General features: G+C 40.1%; 1 protein-coding gene across 1 annotated transcript; it reads right to left on the bottom strand.

The window, feature by feature from the left end:
- Positions 1-9,498: 9,498 nt before the first annotated feature.
- LOC129838993 (zinc finger protein 501-like) lies at positions 9,499-19,394 on the bottom strand. Its single transcript, XM_055906260.1, has 2 exons — positions 18,608-19,394; positions 9,499-12,642 (listed from the first exon to the last, which is right to left on the bottom strand). The coding sequence occupies exons 1-2, from the start codon at positions 18,918-18,920 to the stop codon at positions 11,432-11,434; spliced, it is 1,524 nt and encodes a 507-aa protein (XP_055762235.1). The 5' UTR covers positions 18,921-19,394; the 3' UTR covers positions 9,499-11,431.
- Positions 19,395-19,553: the final 159 nt, after the last annotated feature.

Here is a 19,553-nt window from a genome sequence, read left to right as displayed (position 1 = left end):
AGACAGCGGGGAGACTCCTTCAGGGGAACCAGACCCTGAGACGCCCAAACCAGCAAGACAACACCTCTGTTCCCAGTGTGGAAAGAGTTAAGGAACCTGAAAGTACATGAGAACGCACACAGGAGAAAACCCTTACAATTGCTCCCGCTGTGGAAAGAGTTTTACCAAGTTAGGGAACCTAAAAGAGCATGAGAGGACACACACAAGAAAAAAGCATTTCCAATGTTCCCAGTGTGGAAAGATGTTTACCCAGTTACGGTACCTGAAACAACATGAAGAAATACACACAGAAGATAGGAAGACCTACCACTGCTCTCAGTGTGGAAAGATATTTACTGGGTCAGGGAACCTGAAAATACATATGAGAATACACTCCGGAGAGAAGCCTTACCACTGTCCCCACTGTGGAAGGAATTTTAGGTGGTATGCGAGCCTGAAGGAGCATGAGGGAATACACACAGGAGAAAAGCCTTCCCACTGTTCCAATTGTGAAAAGAGGTTTACCCATCAAGGGAGCCTGAAAGCACATGAGAGAATACACTCAGGAGAAAAAACCTTACCAATGTTCCCGTTGTGAAAAGAGTTTCTCGGTTAGGGAGCTTGAAAAGGCATGAAAGAACACACACAGGAGAAAAGCCTTTCCAACATACTAAAACACAGGAGGAGAAGACATACCACTGCTCTCATTGTGAAAAGACATTTTCCCAGTCAGAGGACCTGAAATCACACGAGAGAATAGAGAGGCTGTGTTCTGACTTATGTTTTTGATTGAGAAATTGTGTTTTTGTTCATGCTACATTAAATCATATTGTATGAATGAAATCATACTGAAAAAATAGGTCTACATTTTTTTGGGTTCAGCTCAAGACATGATGTCGAAAATAAGATTAAAATAGTTTTAAAAATATTATGTTTTGATTATGAATTTCAGATTGATTGAATGCAAGAGTAAACCCATACATGTTGTTCACTATATAATTGGGATATTTCAAAAAATGTAATTATTAAATAGATTAATATTAGTATTTCTTCATTCAGATTGTCATTGTAAATGTGAATTGGTTCTCAGTTGACATCTTTGATTAAATAAAGGTTAAATAAAGTAAATGCCATATTATCTTTGGGAAGTCTATTTGATTCTAAGTTGGGCTATAACAATATTTAGAAGATAAATACACAAGGCAGAGTACGAGAGAGACAGAGGACGAGAGGTCAATACAGTAATCAATGGAAATAGTGTTTTTTCTGTAATAGGGAATTATTGATCAATGGAAATAGTGTTTTTTCTGTAATAGGGAATTATTGATCAATGGAAATAGTGTTTTCCTGTAATAGGGAATTATTGATCAATGAAAATAGTGTTTTTTCTGTCATAGGGAATTATTGATTAATGGAAATAGTGTTTTTTCTGTAATAGGGAATTATTGACCAATGGTTTAGCGACATGGGAGAATGTAGATGTACACTACCGTTCAACAGGTTGCGCTCACTTAGAAATTACCTTGTTTTTAAAAGAAAGCAATTTTCTGTCCATTAAAATAACATAAAATTGATCAGAAATACAGATAGACGTTGTTAATGTTGTAAATGACTATTGTAGCGGGAAACGGCAGCTTTTTTATGGAATATCTGCATAGGCGTACAGAGGCCCATTATCAGCAACCATCACTCCTGTGTTCCAATGACACGTTGTGTTAGCTAATCCAAGTTTATCATTTTAAAAAGGCTAATTGATCATTAGAAAACCCTTTTGCAATTATGTTAGCACAGCTGTTAACTGTTTTTCTGATTAAAGAAGCAATAAAACTGGTCTTCTTTAGACTAGTTGAGTATCTGGAGAAATGCAACCTCTCAAATTCATACACAGATGTGTTTTTTTTACCCACAAGGAGTTTTTTACCCGGAGACTGTAGTGCCACTTTCTCAAAATGAACATAAATGCTGTAAGAGGAGGGGTCTGTGTTTTTTTTTTTACCAGGTAAGTTGACTGAGAACACGTTCTCATTTGCAGCAACGACCTGGGGAATAGTTACAGGGGAGAGGAGGGGGATGAATGAGCCAATTGTAAACTGGGGATTATTAGGTGACCATGATGGTTTGAGGGCCAGATTGGGAATTTAGCCGGGACACCGGGGTTAACACCCCTACTCTTACGATAAGTGCCATGGGATCTTTAATGACCTCAGAGAGTCAGGACACCCGTTTAACGTCCCATCCGAAAGACGGCACCCTACACAAGGCAGTGTCCCCAATCACTGCCCTGGGGCATTGGGATATTTTATTAGACCAGAGGAAAGAGTGCCTCCTACTGGACCTCCAACACCACTTCCAGCAGCATCTGGTCTCCCATCCAAGGACTGACCAGGACCAACCCTGCTTAGCTTCAGAAGCAAGCCAGCAGTGGTATGCAGGGTGGTATGCTGCTGGCAGGAGACCGGGGCCGATCTCGATTTAGGAATGTATGCCTTGCTTACGCACACTCTACATGTGTTAATACCTTGTTGAAAACCCTCACAATTGTTGGCCAACAGATTTTGTCATGGAGTTTTCATTCAGTAGGGTTTAGAGTACATTTCATCTTAAGCCTTTTAAATACGGTTAAATACCTTTTAATTAAGAATGTTGTATACAGAGTCTATGGAATACATGGAGAGAACAGAATCTACTTCTAGAATCTAATCTATCAACTAAATGGAGAGAACAGAATCTAGTTCTAGAATCTAGAATCTAATCTATCAACTAAATGGAGAGAACAGAATCTAGTTCTAGAATCTAGAATCTAATCTATCAACTAAATGGAGAACAGAATCTAGTTCTAGAATCTAATCTATCAACTAAATGGAGAACAAAATCTAGTTCTAGAATCTAATGTATCAATTAAATGGAGAGAACAGAATCTAGTTCTAGAATCTAATCTATCAACTAAATGGAGAGAACATAATCTAGTTCTAGAATCTAGAATCTAATCTATCAACTAAAGGAAGTCATCATTCGTCTCCAACTGATTTAAAAACACTCTGATCTTGTAGAATATTTAGGTTCATTTTAGGGTTAGGAAAGTATGTATGAATCATAAAAAACAATATTCATATAAGTCTACCCTAGTTCTTACTAATCATGGAAGTTTGATGACAACGGCCCAATCGTACATTTACATAAGTGTTCAGACCCTTTACTCAGTACTTTGTTGAAACACCTTTGGCAGCGATTACAGCCTTGAGTCTTCTTGGGTATGATACAAGCTTGGCACACCTGTATTTGGGTAGTTTCTACCATTCTTCTCTGCAGATCCTTTCAAGCTCTGGTAGGTTGGATGGGGAGTGTCGCTGCACAGCTATTTTCATGACTCTCCAGAGATGTTTGATCGGGTTCAAGTCCGGCCTCTGGTTGGGACACTCAAGGACAACAGTGCAGTAATATCGAACAACTTCACAACAATAGACACATCTAAAGAAAAGGAATGGAATTAAAAACATATAAATATTTAGGGGAGCAATGTCAGAGCAGCATAGACTAAGATACAGTAGAATAGTATAGAATACAGTATATGCATATGAGATGAGTAATACATAGACTAATATACAGTAGAATAGGATACAGTATATACATATGAGATGAGTAATACATAGACAGATACAGTAGAATAGGATAGAATACAGTATATACATATTAGTAATACATGGAATGAGATACAGTAGAATAGGATAGAATACAGTATATACATATGAGATGAGTAATGCAAAATATGTAAACATTATTAAAATGACTAGTGTTCCATTCCTTAAAGTGGCCAATGATTTTAAGTCTGTGTATGGAGACAGCAGCCTCTCTGTGTTAGTGATGGCTATTTAACAGTCTGATGGCCTTGATATTGAAAAACAGATTCTGTCTCTCGGTCCCAGCTTTGATGCACCTGTACTGACCTCGCCTTCTGGATGATAGCGGGCTGAACAGGCAGTGGCTCGGGTAATAACAAAGAACAAATGTGTGTGCCTGAGGGGAAATTCACTTTCCTACAGCCAGAAGGGGTGAGAAATTACACCAATATCAGTGGACAATTTGCACTAATGTAAATAAACATAGATGATGGAACATATTCCCTTTTGCTGACGTGATGAACCGCTAAGGGGACATAAATATTTACCATCTAAACCATGTGTGACCTCTCACCTCTCTGGCTGTAGAAGTGTTCTTCCTAACCAGTCCCTCAACAGCTCTCTGATTGAGCTCCACCCTCACTGGGTCTTCAGAGGAGAGAAAGGCTGAGAAGGGATGGAAGGATGAGTCAGTCAATAAAGTGTAGAGCTGCTGTCTGACAAAATCACAATTTTAGTAGTTCATTAAAGTAAATGAGGCTTTCTGACTGCTGAATACAAACGATTAATCACTTAGATCATGTATTTTCAGGTAAAGATACATCCTTGGGACGTCCCTAGCCCATTGAAGTTGACATTTAAAATGGTAACGGTAGGGTTTAGGGTAGGGATGTCCCAAGGATCCCGGATAGCATTGACATTGTGCATTCTTTAGTCTCTTTTACAATAGCAGGTGATGGATTCTGACTTCAGTACTTTTAAATATGAAATATCCTTATTATGTGAAATTTAATGAAACAATAATGTATGTTGATGCTAATATGATGTATAACATTCCATGATGTTTCTATATGATTACAATAGCCTCATATTTAATATGCCATATACGATTTTTTAACAGTTACACTAATTAATTTTTATTAACTTAATTATTATGATTCAAGGTCAGTTCACCGTCTCACCTCATACTGTATTGGAGCAGCAGCAGCTGACTGCCCGGTTCAACGTCAGTTCACCGTCTCACCTCATACTGTATTGGAGCAGCAGCAGCTGACTGCCCGGTTCAACATCAGTTCACCTTCTCACCTCATACTGTATTGGAGCAGCAGCAGCTGACTTCCCTGTTCAACGTCAGTTCAACATCTCACCTCAAACTGTATTGGAGCAGCAGCAGCTGACTGCCCGGTTCAACACCAGTTCACCTCATACTGTATTGGAGCAGCAGCAGCTGAATGCCCGGTTCAACGTCAGTTCACCGTCTCACCTCATACTGTATTGGAGCAGCAGCAGCTGACTGCCCGGTTCAACATCAGTTCACCTTCTCACCTCATCCTGTATTGGAGCAGCAGCAGCTGACTGCCCTGTTCAACGTCAGTTCACCGTCTCACCTCATACTGTATTGGAGCAGCAGCAGCTGACTACCCGGTTCAACACCAGTTCACCTCATACTGTATTGGAGCAACAGCAGCTGACTGCCCGGTTCAACATCAGTTCACCTTCTCACCTCATACTGTATTGGAGCAGCAGCAGCTGACTGCCCGGTTCAACATCAGTTCACCGTCTCACCTCATACTGTATTGGAGCAGCAGCAGCTGACTTGATCGTTGAAGCTAATCATCATATGTTGAATCTGAGAGTAAATAGAGCCGACTACAACTCTAAAAATGAAGAGTTCATCTGGAGTTATTCTCAGATCCCGTAAAAACCGTAGGGTGCTTGGTCAATGAAAAACAGCCCCAAAAGGTTCTTCAAAGAACTTGTTAGAATGTGGTTCATCGAGGAACCTCCGTTGTTGCTGGACTTCTTCCGGGAACTTCGCAATTACAACTGAAAACGATTGTGACAAGTTTGGATGCGACAACAGTTAAAAAGGTTAAATTGGGTTTATGTTTGGCTCTGAATATTTATTGAAATAATTTATATAATAACATAACATACTAATAATGAATAACGAAGACAATGATGGTTTTCTGTGAATATCTTCCATAACGTTACTATAGCTAATTACCGTAAATATTAGAAAGCCGAGTTTGACCGTCGGCGTTGTATGAGCTACAGTACAGTACCGTTATCTAGCTAGCTAACGTTATGTCCAAACTAGGCACAACTAGGTTTGGATTATTTCCCTCAACTATATTCTTTCCCATATATTGTATATCGTTTCCATAAAGCCAACATGGCTTTACACTCAGTAACGTAAGTTTCCAATCTAGAGCAGTTCTCACTTTTGTGATAATTAACTAGCTAAAGTTAACTAACTTACGAACTAAGACGGTGACCTGTCCAGACGAGATGTTACAACGACCTGAATCGTCAATGGAGGTCTTCCTCTTTATATAGCCTGCTACAGCATGCAATACTATTAACTCACAAGGGGGCATAATGTTACATGTACAATACTATCCCATTTTGGAAACGTTACATGTACAATACTATCCCATTTTGGAAACGTTACATGTACAATACAATCCCATTTTGGAAACGTTACATGTACAATACAATCCCATTTTGGAAACGTTACATGTACAATACAATCCCATTTTGGAAACGTTACATGTACAATACTATCCCATTTTGGAAACGTCCCATATCTTAGATGATCAGAAAATCCAATAAGCGTTTCATAGTTTCCTCCTTAGCATATATTTTATATATATATTTATAGTTACATCGTAACTTGCCCTAAAGTGGACACACTCCCATCAGTTTCTGAGACAATTGCCCAGACTTTGTAGACGTTTTAATAATGCTTAAACCTCATCTTTATCAAATGATCCATTAATTCTTGTCAATAGGGGGTGCTGTTAGCACTTTGTAATAATTACATTCCCAAATTAAACTGCCTCTTACTCAATTCTTGCTCGTACAATATGCATATTATTATTACTATTGGATAGTAAACACTCTCTAGTTTCTAAAACCGTTTGAATTATATCTGTGAGTGAAACAGAACTGGACTTAGAGCAATTTTCCTATGTGGATGTGAGAATGCAAAATTTTGCTGGCTGTTCTCAGATCTGTTTATAAATCTGCCTCTTCTATTGGTTGAGATGCATACGCCTTCCCCTGGTTGTTAGCGAATAGTGAGACTTGAAATGGAATCTCTAGGCAGATCTGAAAGGTTATAAATGGCTTGGGAAGAAAAGTACTGGTCTTTTCCCTCTTCGCTCTGACGCAGGAAGGAGCTTGGCATATCGTACTAGAACCTTCGGTTATAACTCTTAGAAATATCCGGCTGTGTTTTTATTCGATATAGGCTTTAAAGACATCATAATGTTGTTATTTTAAACCGAATTATATCAGTTTATGTCAGTATACTGCGATTTTCGGATATTGATTAGTGTTGCGTTCTAGGGAGTTGGTGATGTCTGGACCACATGGCTAATGTTTACTGCTAATTGCAACGTTGAAGAGGACATTCTACAACCGAGCAACGATTCTTTTGGACAAAGGACACCTTTCCCAAGATTCTGATGGGAGTTCATCAAAAAGTAAGAACTATTTATTCTGATAATTCGTTGTTCTGTTGAAAAATGTTAAATGCATAAGCCGCCATTAATTTCAGTGTAGCCTCGCTTTAACGCACGCTGTATGTTGTAGCAACGTTAATTTTAAAAATGTAACATAGCGATTGCATTAACTAATTTGTCTTTCATTTGCTGTCCAACCTGTATTTTTTTGTCAAGTTTATGATTATTTGTTGATTAGAATAGGTGCCTCTCCAAAGATTTCTCCCGACATATTGTTGGCAGCTTGGCAACTTTTCTCATTGTATAACCACGATTTGTGCCGCTAAATATGCACATTTTCGAACAAACTCTATATGCATTGTGTAATATGATGTTATAGGACTGTCATCTGAAGAATTCTGAGAAGGTTAGTGAAAAAATTAATATATTTTGGTGGTTTATACGTTATCGCTATATTTGGCTTGAATCAATGCTGTTGTGATGTTTGCTATTGTGGTAAGCTAATATAACGCTATATTGTGTTTTCGCTGTAAAACACTTAGAAAATCTGAAATATTGGCTGGATTCACAAGATCTGTGTCTTTCATTTGCTGTACGCTGTGTATTTTTCAGAAATGTTTTATGATGAGTAATTAGGTAATACACGATGGTCTCTGTAGTTATTCTAGTTGCTTTGGTGAGAGTTGTGATGGTGGCTGCAATGGTAAACTATGATTTATACCTGAAATATGCACATTTTTCTAACAAAACATATGCTATACAATAAATATGTTATCAGACTGTCATCTGATGAAGTTGTTTCTTGGTTAGTGGCTAATTATATCTTTATTTGGTCGAATTTATGATAGCTACTGATGCAGTAAAAAAATGGTGGAGTTAAAGTGGTGTCTTTTGCTAACGTGGTTAGCTAATAGATTTACATATTGTGTCTTCCCTGTAAAACATTTTAAAAATCAGAAATGATGGCTGGATTCACAAGATGTGTATCTTTCATCTGGTGTCTTGGACTTGTGATTTAATGATATTTAGATGCTAGTATTTACTTGTGACGCTATGCTAGGCTATGCTAGTCAGCTTTTTTACTGATGGGGGTGCTCCCGGATCCGGGTTTGGGAGGAATTAGAGGTTAAAGATACCAACTCAAAACCTACGTTCGTCTACATATGGGTTGTTTAAATTTTATCTAATTATATTCCCAGTATTACTTTTAACAAATCTCTAGTAATCGATTATACACACATACAATCCATCATATTTTCATATATTCACCGAATCCATATGAAAACGTAAGAAATTCTCAGTTACTCACGACAACCATTCCATTGCTTTTTCAAGGACTCTCCATAGCTACGAAGCAGCTCTCCAAACATACTCCCAGCAGAACAAAAAATAAACTAAACTATAGATCTCTGTTACAATCCAAACTTCAGATTAAGACTCAATCACACAACTCCCATATAGCAGTCACACAAGTCTCATATCGCAGTCACACAAGTCTCATATCGCAGTCACACAAGTCTCATATCGCAGTCACACAAGTCTCATATCGCAGTCACACAAGTCTCATAACGCAGTCACACAATGCTATTCCCAAACATACCTAATCAATTAGGTGTTTTTCAACAATATTTTAACCTACAGGAATATTTTCACATTTCTATCTCATGGTTAGTTCCTAGGATAATGTAACTCAAACATTTACATCTTTCAATACTTCTAAAATTGGGTCCAGGTTTAAAACAATTACAGGCACACCTTACTATCTTATACTATATCATACATGGTCTTAACTAGTAAACACAGATTCTAGTTTTCATCCAGTTCACACAGATAGCTGACTCAGCCTCAGAGCCTCCTGACAGGGCCCTGTTTACACCTCCAAGGTGCCTCCTACAAACTCAGAGCCTACGAGACTTTTATAAAAACTCCACTTGTTTCGCTCACCTCATATTTTTTTTTTAAACTACGTTCGAGATGTGGTATCCACTCGGCTCGCTGCCTCTCAGATCAAAGGTGGGTCCATCTGCTCCGTTCCCGAAGTGTGGTCTCCTGAGATTCCAAGTTTGAGGGCTCCCTCATGTACCTTTTACCCAGGTCGCCAGGAGCGTCACCAAGTGAAGATTCACATCCCCAAATGTGGTTAATTTCTTTAATATCAAATGAGACAAACTTATCACACAAGTCAGAGTTATTCTTAAACTAAATCTTTATTCACTTAATAATAAGGGAGCAGGTCAATACAACACACAAATATAAAGTGAATCAATTGAGTGCTCTACGATAATGACGGCTGGTCGGCAAATCACCCCCAGATGACTCTTTGAGAGCCACGAGATTAAAGTACAAAGGTATTTTATAGCCAAGACACACCCCTTTCAACCTACATGACCAACAATAGACGTATAGAACGGGTCACAAGGTTAAAATTAGTATGAAATATACTTATAATTCATAGCAGACAGTATCTGCTGTAAAAACAGTACTCTTTGTGTAGAGACTAGGGTCTGGCCCTGAGGTCATCTCTCCCTGATACCATATAGAACAGAAACATTAACTCATGCTCTGGAATGCGGTCTCTTTAGGTTATATCACCCAAAAGACATTGTAAATCTCCTGTCATTGTTTTCTCTCAGAGGCCCATCCTCAGTAGAACACAGACACAATAGTTCTAAGAACTCTCTATTCTGTTGCATAAAACAACCATTTGATCCAATAAAAGTATTATAACATAATGTTGCAGTTTAGCTCTGTGTCCACTGAAAGTTTACTAGTAACAACTGGGACATAAAAGACACCCACCATAAGACCCACTAAATCTGCCCAAGATGAGGCAAACAAAAGTAAAACCCCCACACCAAACTTACAGACAGGAAGCAAACCAAAAAAGTGGAGCAACTAAAGGTGTTGACTCTCCACATCTATCAAGACAACTGGAGCACTGGGCCAGACACTCTTAAATAGAACCTGGACCAGCTCAGGTGGAACACCTTCCCACAAACGAGATGGACAAGCCAGCACAGGTGTAACACATATTGACTAACGAGGTGACACCAATCAGTGCGCCCTACGTGCTAACGAGCTATATGCACGAAAGTCCAACCTCAACACATAAATGGGAAAACGAAAGACTAACACCTTAATTAAGAGAATGCTCACCACCAACAGAAAACAACTTCCATTTCACATTATAAACAACTACAATGCTTCACCTTCACCAATATAAACATGGTGTCTGCTGGCTGTCAACAATTAAAAACAAGAAAAATAACGTGTATTTTTCTCTTCCTAAAACTCACTAGCTTCTATAACTCTCGTCTCCTTGGAACGAGCCCAAACAAAACTAATCTCTAATACGGAAAGTCAAAATAATTTGTGATCCATGGAACGTAATGGCTAAACACAAAACACAAATCTTTTTGACTGCCCAACCTTGAGACAATCAGAAACCAAGTTATCCTCACCATGGACACAAGCACCAAAAACGCTGTTGTTTTAACAAGTAGCAATAAATCACTGATATCGATTAGGGGTTAAATCAGGTTGTACTTGCTGTTGAAACTAACAACTAAAAAAACACATGGAAATGGGAGATATCATTTACCTCACTGGTTAGAGGACAACCTGCAGAAGACAGTCAGCTACATTTTGGAGTGATGCATTTAAATGTAGGGGTCGCTAAACAAAGGAACGCAACACTTATTTGTCATCACTCATCGATATCATGCTAAAATCAATTGTGCGACAGGAGGGAGATGAGGTTGTACGTCCTGTTTAAAACTAACAGCTCAAAAACCACACAGAACCTGGGAATAATGTGTACATCCCTGGTTAGAGGACAATTTGTAGAAAACAGATCACTACATTCTGAAGTGCTGCATTTTGATTCAAGTGGGTCACTAACGTGGTAAGTGGAACACAACTCTTTTCTTGTTAGTCACTTTTTGTTAAATATCATAAATAGTACTCTTTCAATTCAGAGCCTGGATTTATCTCCTCTGAGGCTAATATCCATATCAGGCTAAAATCAACAGAACAGGGGACAAACGTTTAGGGTTCTACATTGTGACATCATTAAAATACTCCTACTACAATGTTAAAACATTCTACATTGTGACATAATTTCATTGATATCATGAAACAATTCCTTCATGTATGCATTTTCTGATGTTTGATCAGAGATCTTTTATCAGAGTATCTATTGTCACACTGATCACAGCTATAAGGTTTCTCTCCTGTGTGTGTTCTCTGGTGCACTGTCAGCTCTCCAGATTGACCAAATCTCTTCCCACATTGATCACAGCTGTAAGATTTCTCTCCTGTGTGTGTTCTCTGGTGTGATACCAGATGGCCAGATCTACCAAAACTCTTCCCACATTGACCACAGCTATAAGGTTTCTCTCCTGTGTGTATTCTCTGGTGCACTTTCAGCTCTCCAGATCCACCAAAACTCTTCCCACATTGACCACAGCTATAAGGTTTCTCTCCTGTGTGTGTTCTCTGGTGTAGAGTCAGATTGCCAGGTGTAGTAAAACTCTTCCCACATTGATCACAGCTATAAGGTTTCTCCCCTGTGTGTGTTCTCTGGTGTAGAGTCAGAGAGCCAGATGTAGTACATCTCTTCCCACATTGATCACAGCTATAAGGTTTCTCTCCTGTGTGTATTCTCTGGTGCACTGTCAGCTCTCCAGATCGACCAAAAGTCTTCCCACATTGATCACAGCTATAGGATTTCTCTCCTGTGTGTGTTCTCTGGTGTTGAGTCAGATGACAAGATTGACCAAAACTCTTCCCACATTGACCACAGCTATAAGGTTTCTCTCCTGTGTGTGTTCTCTGGTGTATAGTCAGAGTGCTAGATGCAGCAAAACTCTTCCCACATTGACCACAGCTATACGATTTCTCTCCTGTGTGTGTTTTCTGGTGCACTGTCAGCTCTCCAGATCTACCAAAACTCTTCCCACATTGATCACAGCTATAAGGTTTCTCTCCTGTGTGTATTCTCTGGTGTTGTGTCAACTGGCCAGATTGACCAAAACTCTTCCCACATTGAACACAGCTATAAGGTTTCTCTCCTGTGTCTATTCTCTGGTGTTTAGTCAGCTGGCCAGATTGACCAAAACTCCTCCCACATTGAACACAGCTATAAGGCTTCTCTTCTGTGTGTGTTCTCTGATGAATTTTAATGCCTGATGAGGTGAATCTCTTCCCACAGTCAGAGCAGCAGTGAGTTCTCTTCCCTGTGGATCTCTGCAGGTGTTTCTTGAGGTGTTCTGGTCTGGAGGGACTCTTCTCTGCCTCGTCAGCATCATGAGGTTGTTGAGGCTCCCCAGAGGATCCACGATAGTCCCGTATCTCTCCTGTGTGAACAACAAATTCAGACGATTAAAGGCCCACAACAGCGGTAATCCACTGTAAAAGGTGACGCCAACAGCATAGCCATGATGTTGTACAACAATTGACGTCTGTAATGAATGTTAAAATTATTTGACAATTGTCTTATGAGCAACAAGTCATATTTTGTGTTGTTTTCACATTAGTAGTAACATCTAAGATTGTCGGCTAGAAATAAGTTATTCATGTTGTTGAAACTCTAAGCAGTGTGCCAGACGACTTTTGGTCTCCAATATAGGCCCCTTTCTGTGTTTGCTAAAATTGCGGCACAAGGGCAATTTGATTGCAGAAACTCCTCACTGCTAATGAAGAAACCGATAGTTATGGATGTACTATATTTGCCTTGAGCAAAAATGGTTAGCAAAGATTTTAGTTTTTCACAAAGTTTTCTGAATGTGAATGGGGGAAAACTCAGGGGAGTAACCCCTATTTCCAGGTTGCTTATGAGTGCATTTCACACTACTTTGGATTATAATTGTAAGGCTCGTTTGAATGTCCTGTGTAATATAATGTTTGCTACAGTATTAAGAATTGTGTAATTATTGAAGAACCGCGTTATTGACAGTATCTATTTGGGTGTTGTCAATAAAGTTAAGATTTTATTTTTTAAAAAAAAATTATTTTTTATTTCACCTTTATTTAACCAGGTAGGCCAGTGAAGAACAAGTTCTCATTTACAACAGCGACCTGGCCAAGATAAAGCAAAGCAGTGCGACAAAAAAACAGAGTTACACGTGGGATAAATAAACGTACAGTCAATAACACAATAGAAAAATCTATATACAGTGCGTGCAAATGGAGTACGGAGGTAAGGCAATAAATAGGCCATAGTAGCGAAGTAATTACAATTTAGCAAATTAACACTGGAGTGATAGATGTGCAGATGATGATGTGCAAGTAGAAATACTGGTGTGCAAAAGAGCAAAAAAAGTAAATAAAAACATGGGGATGAGGTAGGCAGTTGGATGAGCTATTTACAGATGGGCTGTGTACAGCTGCAGCGATCGGTAAGCTGCTCAGATAGCTGATGCTTAAATTTAGTGAAGGAGATAAGTCTCCAACTTCAGCGATTTATGCAGTTCGTTCCAGTCATTGGCAGCAGAGAACTGGAAGGAAAGGCGGCCAAAGAGGTGTTGGCTTTGGGGATGACCAGTGAGATATATCTCCTGGAGCGCGTGCTATGGGTGGGTGTTGCTATGGTGACCAGTGAGCTGAGTTAAGGGGGACCTTTCCCTAGCAAAGACTTATAGATGACCTGGAGCCAGTGGGTTTGGCGACGAATATGTAGTGAGGGCCAGCCATTCTAAGTCAGAACCGTCCAGAGTAGTGATGCTAGTCGGGCGTGCGGGTGCGGGCAGCGATCGGTTAAAGAGCATGCATTTAGTTGTACTTGCGTTTAAGAGCAGTTGGAGGCCACAGAAGGAGTGTTATATGACATTGAAGCTTGTTTGGAGGTTTGTTAACACAGTGTCCAAAGAAGGGTCAGATGTATACAGAATGGTGTCGTCTGCATAGGAGGTGGATCAAAGAATCACCCCAGCAAGAGCGACATCATTGATATACACAGAGAAAAAAGTCGGCCCGAGAATTGAACTCTGTGGCACCCCCATAGAGACTGCCAGAGGTCCAGACAACAGGCCCTCCAATTTGACACACTGAACTCTATCAGAGAAGTAGTTGGTGAACCAGGCAAGGCAATCATTTGAGAAACCAACCATTAATCTACACACAATAGAATCCTCATTAATCTACACACAACAGAATCCTCAATCACACAATAATGAAAAAGTGAAAACATGTTAAAAAAAAGAAACTTATTTGCATAAGTATTCAGACCCTTTGCTATGAGACTCGAAATTGCTTTCAGGTGCATCTTGTTTCCATTAATAATCCTTGAGATGTATCTACAACTTGTTCAGAGTCCACATGTGGTAAATTCAATTGATTGGATATGATTTGGAAGGCAAACACCTGTCTATATATGGTCCCACAGTTGACAGTGCATGGCAGAGCAAACACCAAGCAATGAGGTCAAAGGAATTGTCCGTAGAGCTCCAAGACAGGAGTGTGTCGAGGCCTAGATCTGGGGAAAGGTTCCCCAAAAAAATCTGCAGCATTGAAGGTCCCCAAGAACACAGTGGCCTCCATCATTCTTAAATGGAATAATCTTCCTAGAGCTGGTCACCCGGCCAAACTGAGCGATTGGGGGAGAAGGGCCTTGGTCACGGAGTTGACCAAAAACCTGATGGTCCCTCTGACAGAGCTCCAAAGTTCCTCTGTGGAGATGGGAGAACCTTCCAGAAGGACAACCATCTCTGCAGTACTCCACCAATCAGACATTTCTGGGAGAGTGGCCAGATGGAAACCACTCCTCAGTAAAAGGCACATGACAGACCACATGGAGTTTGACAAAAGGCACCTTAAGGACTCTAAAACCATGAGAAACAAGATTCTCTGGTCTGATGAAACCAAGATGGAACTCTTTGGCCTGAATGCCAAGAGTCACGTCTGGAGGAAACCTGGCACCATCCCTACGGTGAAGCATGTTGGTGGCAGCATCATGCTGTGGGGATGTTTTTCAGCAGCTGGGAGACTAGTCAGGATCGAGGGAAATATTAATGGAGCAAAGTGCAGAGAGATCCTTGATGAAAGACCTGCTCCAGAGCGCTCAGGACCTCAGACTGGGGCAAAGGTTCACCGTCCAACAGGACAACGACCTTAAGCACACAACCAAGACAACGCAGGAGTGGCTTCGGGACAAGTCTCTGAATGTCCTTTAGTGACATAGCCAGAGCCCAGACTTAAGCCCGATCTAACATCTCTGGAGACCTGAAAATAGCTGTGCAGTGATGTTCCCCATCCAACCTGACAGAGCTAGAGAGGATCTGCAGAGAAGGATGGGAGAAACTCCCCAAATGCAGGTCTGCTAAATTAAAGAGGAAAAATAATAATTTTATAAATTTTAGCTTTAAACAAAATGTGGAAAAATTCAAGGGGTCTGAATACTTTCCGAATGCACTGTATACAGCAACACCTCCCCCATAAGCATTCCTGTCTTTTCTGTAGATGCTATATCCCTGTATTGCTACTGCTGGATCAAAGGAATTATCTCAGTGAGTTTCAGAGATGAACAGTACAGTGCATTCCAAATTAGGCAGGCAAGTAAACAAAAACGTTTTCAAATAAAAACTATTCCAGAAAATGTCAACGCGTATATAACACCCGTCCAAGAGACTGTCGACCATTCACGTTCACATTGTCATGCTGTGACACGCAGTTCCTAAGCTAATTCTCACGAAATCCCTTTTTAAAGTCAGGGTATGAGTCGAGAAACATGCCTATTTTCCTTGAAAGTACGTAATGTCACGATTGCAAAGCTATACGATATTACAGAGAACAAGTTAATTATCTCTAATTATGTCTGAAAATATTTGTATTGTTGTGCTTCTTGTTCACGGAGGGTAATTCATGCCAATGTTATTTTCTTTAAGATGTTAATACGAATCGAAAGGAGTTTCCAATATCCTCATTTCTTAAAGTATTTCTGGTGATAGCAAGTGATAGTGACACACAAGCTAGGTCTATTTGAAACATTGCCATCCCATGGCAGCATTTACCAGCCACCAGGTTCAGAAGCTTTAAAACCCAATTCTATTTTTGCCCAAAGTTAAGATATAAATTATTCAAACTGAACATAATATTATTATTTAATACAAATTATTTAAGGCTATTTTAGTTTGAGTGAAAGATAGTTTTGGAATAGTTTGAATTTTTCAAACAGGTTTGTTATTTTATTTCAGTTTACTAAATAGTTTCCCCCTAATTATTTTTTCTATAATAAGCATGGAGGTTTCCCCTATCAACCAGTCATAGGTTCTGGTGACAAAGCGCCTCGTAACCTAGCTGGGAATGGGACAAACGGAACCCTTCTGTGGGAATAGACAGGGGCGATTTGTAATCAAATCTAATTCCCAGGAATGGGGTTCATATGAACCACAGAGACTGTGTGTCGGGAAATAACATGGCCGTGTCCAACCCTGCTTGTTCCCTCGACTCCGCTACCAACCACCAATCTCCAACAGGGCCCTTAACCTGTATCACTAGACACCTCATAGTGTGCTACAGGTAGGAATCAGCAATGAATCCCAATAATGAGACACCTCTGGGGAGGGGTGTCAGCAACATTAAAAAAAAATATATATATATAGTGTTTTATGACAAACCGTTTTTTACAAATCCGTCAAGACACCAACTTAGACTTTACTGTGAAATGCTTACTTGCAAGCCCTTAACCAACAGTGCAGTTCAAGAAGAAGAGAACGTTTACCAAATAGACTAAAATAAAAAGTAATAATAAAAAGTAACAAAATGAGAATAACAATAACGAGGCTATATACAGGGGGCACCGGTACCGAGTCAGTGTGGAGGCTATATACAGGGGGCACCGGTACCGAGTCAGTGTGCGGGGTTACAGGCTAGTTGAGGTAATCTGTACATGAAGGTGGGGGCGTAGTGACTATGCACAGGTAACAAACAACCAGCAAGTAGCAGCAGTGCACAAAAGGGAGGGGGTGGGGGAGGTCAATGTAAATTGTCCGGTGGTGATTTTACAAATTGTTCAGCAGTCTTATGGCTTGGGGGTAGAAGCTGTTGAGGAGGCTTTTGGTTATAGACTTGGTGCTGCGGTACCACTTGCCGTGCGGTAGCAGAGAAAACAGTCTATAACTTGGGTGACTGGAGTCTCTGACAATTTTGTGGGCTTTCCTCTGACACTGCCTATTATATAGGTCCTGGATGGCAGGAAGCTTGGCCACAGGATGTACTGGGCCGTTCGCACTACCCTCTGTAGCGCCTTAGGGTCAGATGGCGAGCAGTTGCCATTCCAGGCGGTGATGCAACCGGTCAGGATGCTCTCGATGGTGCAGCTGTATTACCTTTTGAGGATCTGGGGACCCATGCCAAATCTTTTCAATCTCCTGAGGGGGAAAAGGTTTCGTTGTGCCCTCTTCATGACTGTCTTGGTATATACCCACGTGGGTGATTGAAAGATGAACTCAGGTCCACACTCCAGTCCAGTTGACAGTGGTAATGCACCTTAAAGTTGGTTTCCAACCACCATATAAAGTCCAAAGAAGAAAAAGAAGCCTGAAGGAAGGAGAAATTACAAGAAACTAATTTGGTTTACCTTTTGGGTGATCGCGACTGGTTACCTATTTTGATGTGATATGCAAGTATTGTGTGAAATTATTCTGAATTGATATGAAAATACAGCGATTTATGTTTCTAGAAATGTATCGCAATTGAGAATGGATAATTTGACTATTTTATCTGCCAGAGCCAGTCTACCTCTGAAAACAACAAAGTCCTTGGACCTTGAGGAGTAACGGGGGCAGCAATCAGCAGTAGAAACAATAACAAAGCGTACTCCCTGCCTGTTTCGGTAAAAAGCTGAGGGATGGGGCTGGAGAAATGCAACCATCCATGATACAAACATTATAGTTTTAACCATGTTTTGAGGATATAGAGTGTTCGTTTATATTTACTGACAAACATTGGAGTAAAAACAAGCTTATATTTTGGGTTCTGATGGGGTACGATAGTTGAACTAAGCTCACGAGGCATTTGTAAGTAAATTCTTCAAGAAAAAGATGGGTACATATCATTAATGTATAAGTCCCAAAATGGATTTAACAACTGCTGATTACCCCTTTAAGACTACATATTGGGCTAATCTAATAGGAGATATTGAGGACTACAGTATTTCAGGCATCGTCATTGGATGCATTTGATCAATTGTTAACGTTTTGTTGATGGTCCACTCTTGATGTTCTACACGTTACAGTGAAGCTTCAGCCATTCCTACAGATCAACATTAAAGCGTAGAACCCCTTTACTGCATATTGGTTCAACGACTGCAGAGACGGTACTTACTGGTGTTAAACAGATCTCCAACCTCCTCTTCTTCTTCCAATGTGATAGTCATCTCCCCCTCCTCTTTCACTCCAAAAACGGAATCCTCCTCTTCTTTTACTGTAATATCCTCCTCCTCTTTCACTCTGAACGGGTCTGCCTCTTCTTTCACTGTAACGTCTTTCTCTTCGTCTTTCACAGTAACAGCCTCACCCTCTACTTGTTTTTGTATTGTAACATCCATCTCTTCCTCCTCCTCTTTGACGAAAGCTTCTTTCTCCGTCCAGCAGACCACCTCTTCTTTATCAGGAGGTGAGTAACTTCGTGAACTCATGGTCGGGGATGTTAGCTAGCTAGCATTAGCGACTAGCCTAGTTCAAAGCTAACTTAGCAAACAAGCTAGCTGACAAACAACGTAAATATATAATTAAATGGGCCAACAAGTACAAACAAAAGAAGTGTGTTTAAAACACATCGACTAATATACACCAAAACAGTGTACGAAAGCTTCTTTCTCCGTCCAGCAGACCTCTTCATTAGCAGGAGGAGAGTAGCGTAATGAACTCATGGTCGGGGATGTTAGCTAGCTAGCATTAGCGACTAGCCTAGTTCAAAGATAACTTAGCAAACAAGCTAGCTGACAAACAACGTAAATATATAATTAAATGGGCCAACAAGTACAAACAAAAGAAGTGTGTTTCAAACACATCGACTAATATACACCAAAACAGTGTAAAGAGCGTGAATCTTGTAGCTATGTTTGCTCGAATGCTACCGAGGTGTCTGACTAGGTGTTGTTGTTGAAGGAGCGTCCCGTCCACTAGATTATACGTCACACTGGCAGCATCGCCTGAAACGAAAATACGCACATCGCCATCTGCTGACTGGAGTGGGTAACGCAGTTGAGGAACCAAAAGTTTATATTCATTTATTTCATAAAGGTTTAATAATATATTAAGTCGTTCAA

The sequence above is a fragment of the Salvelinus fontinalis genome, chromosome 40, assembly GCF_029448725.1.
Source record: "Salvelinus fontinalis isolate EN_2023a chromosome 40, ASM2944872v1, whole genome shotgun sequence".
Taxonomy (NCBI): domain Eukaryota; kingdom Metazoa; phylum Chordata; class Actinopteri; order Salmoniformes; family Salmonidae; genus Salvelinus; species Salvelinus fontinalis.
This window is presented reverse-complemented; position numbering and strand designations above follow the sequence as displayed.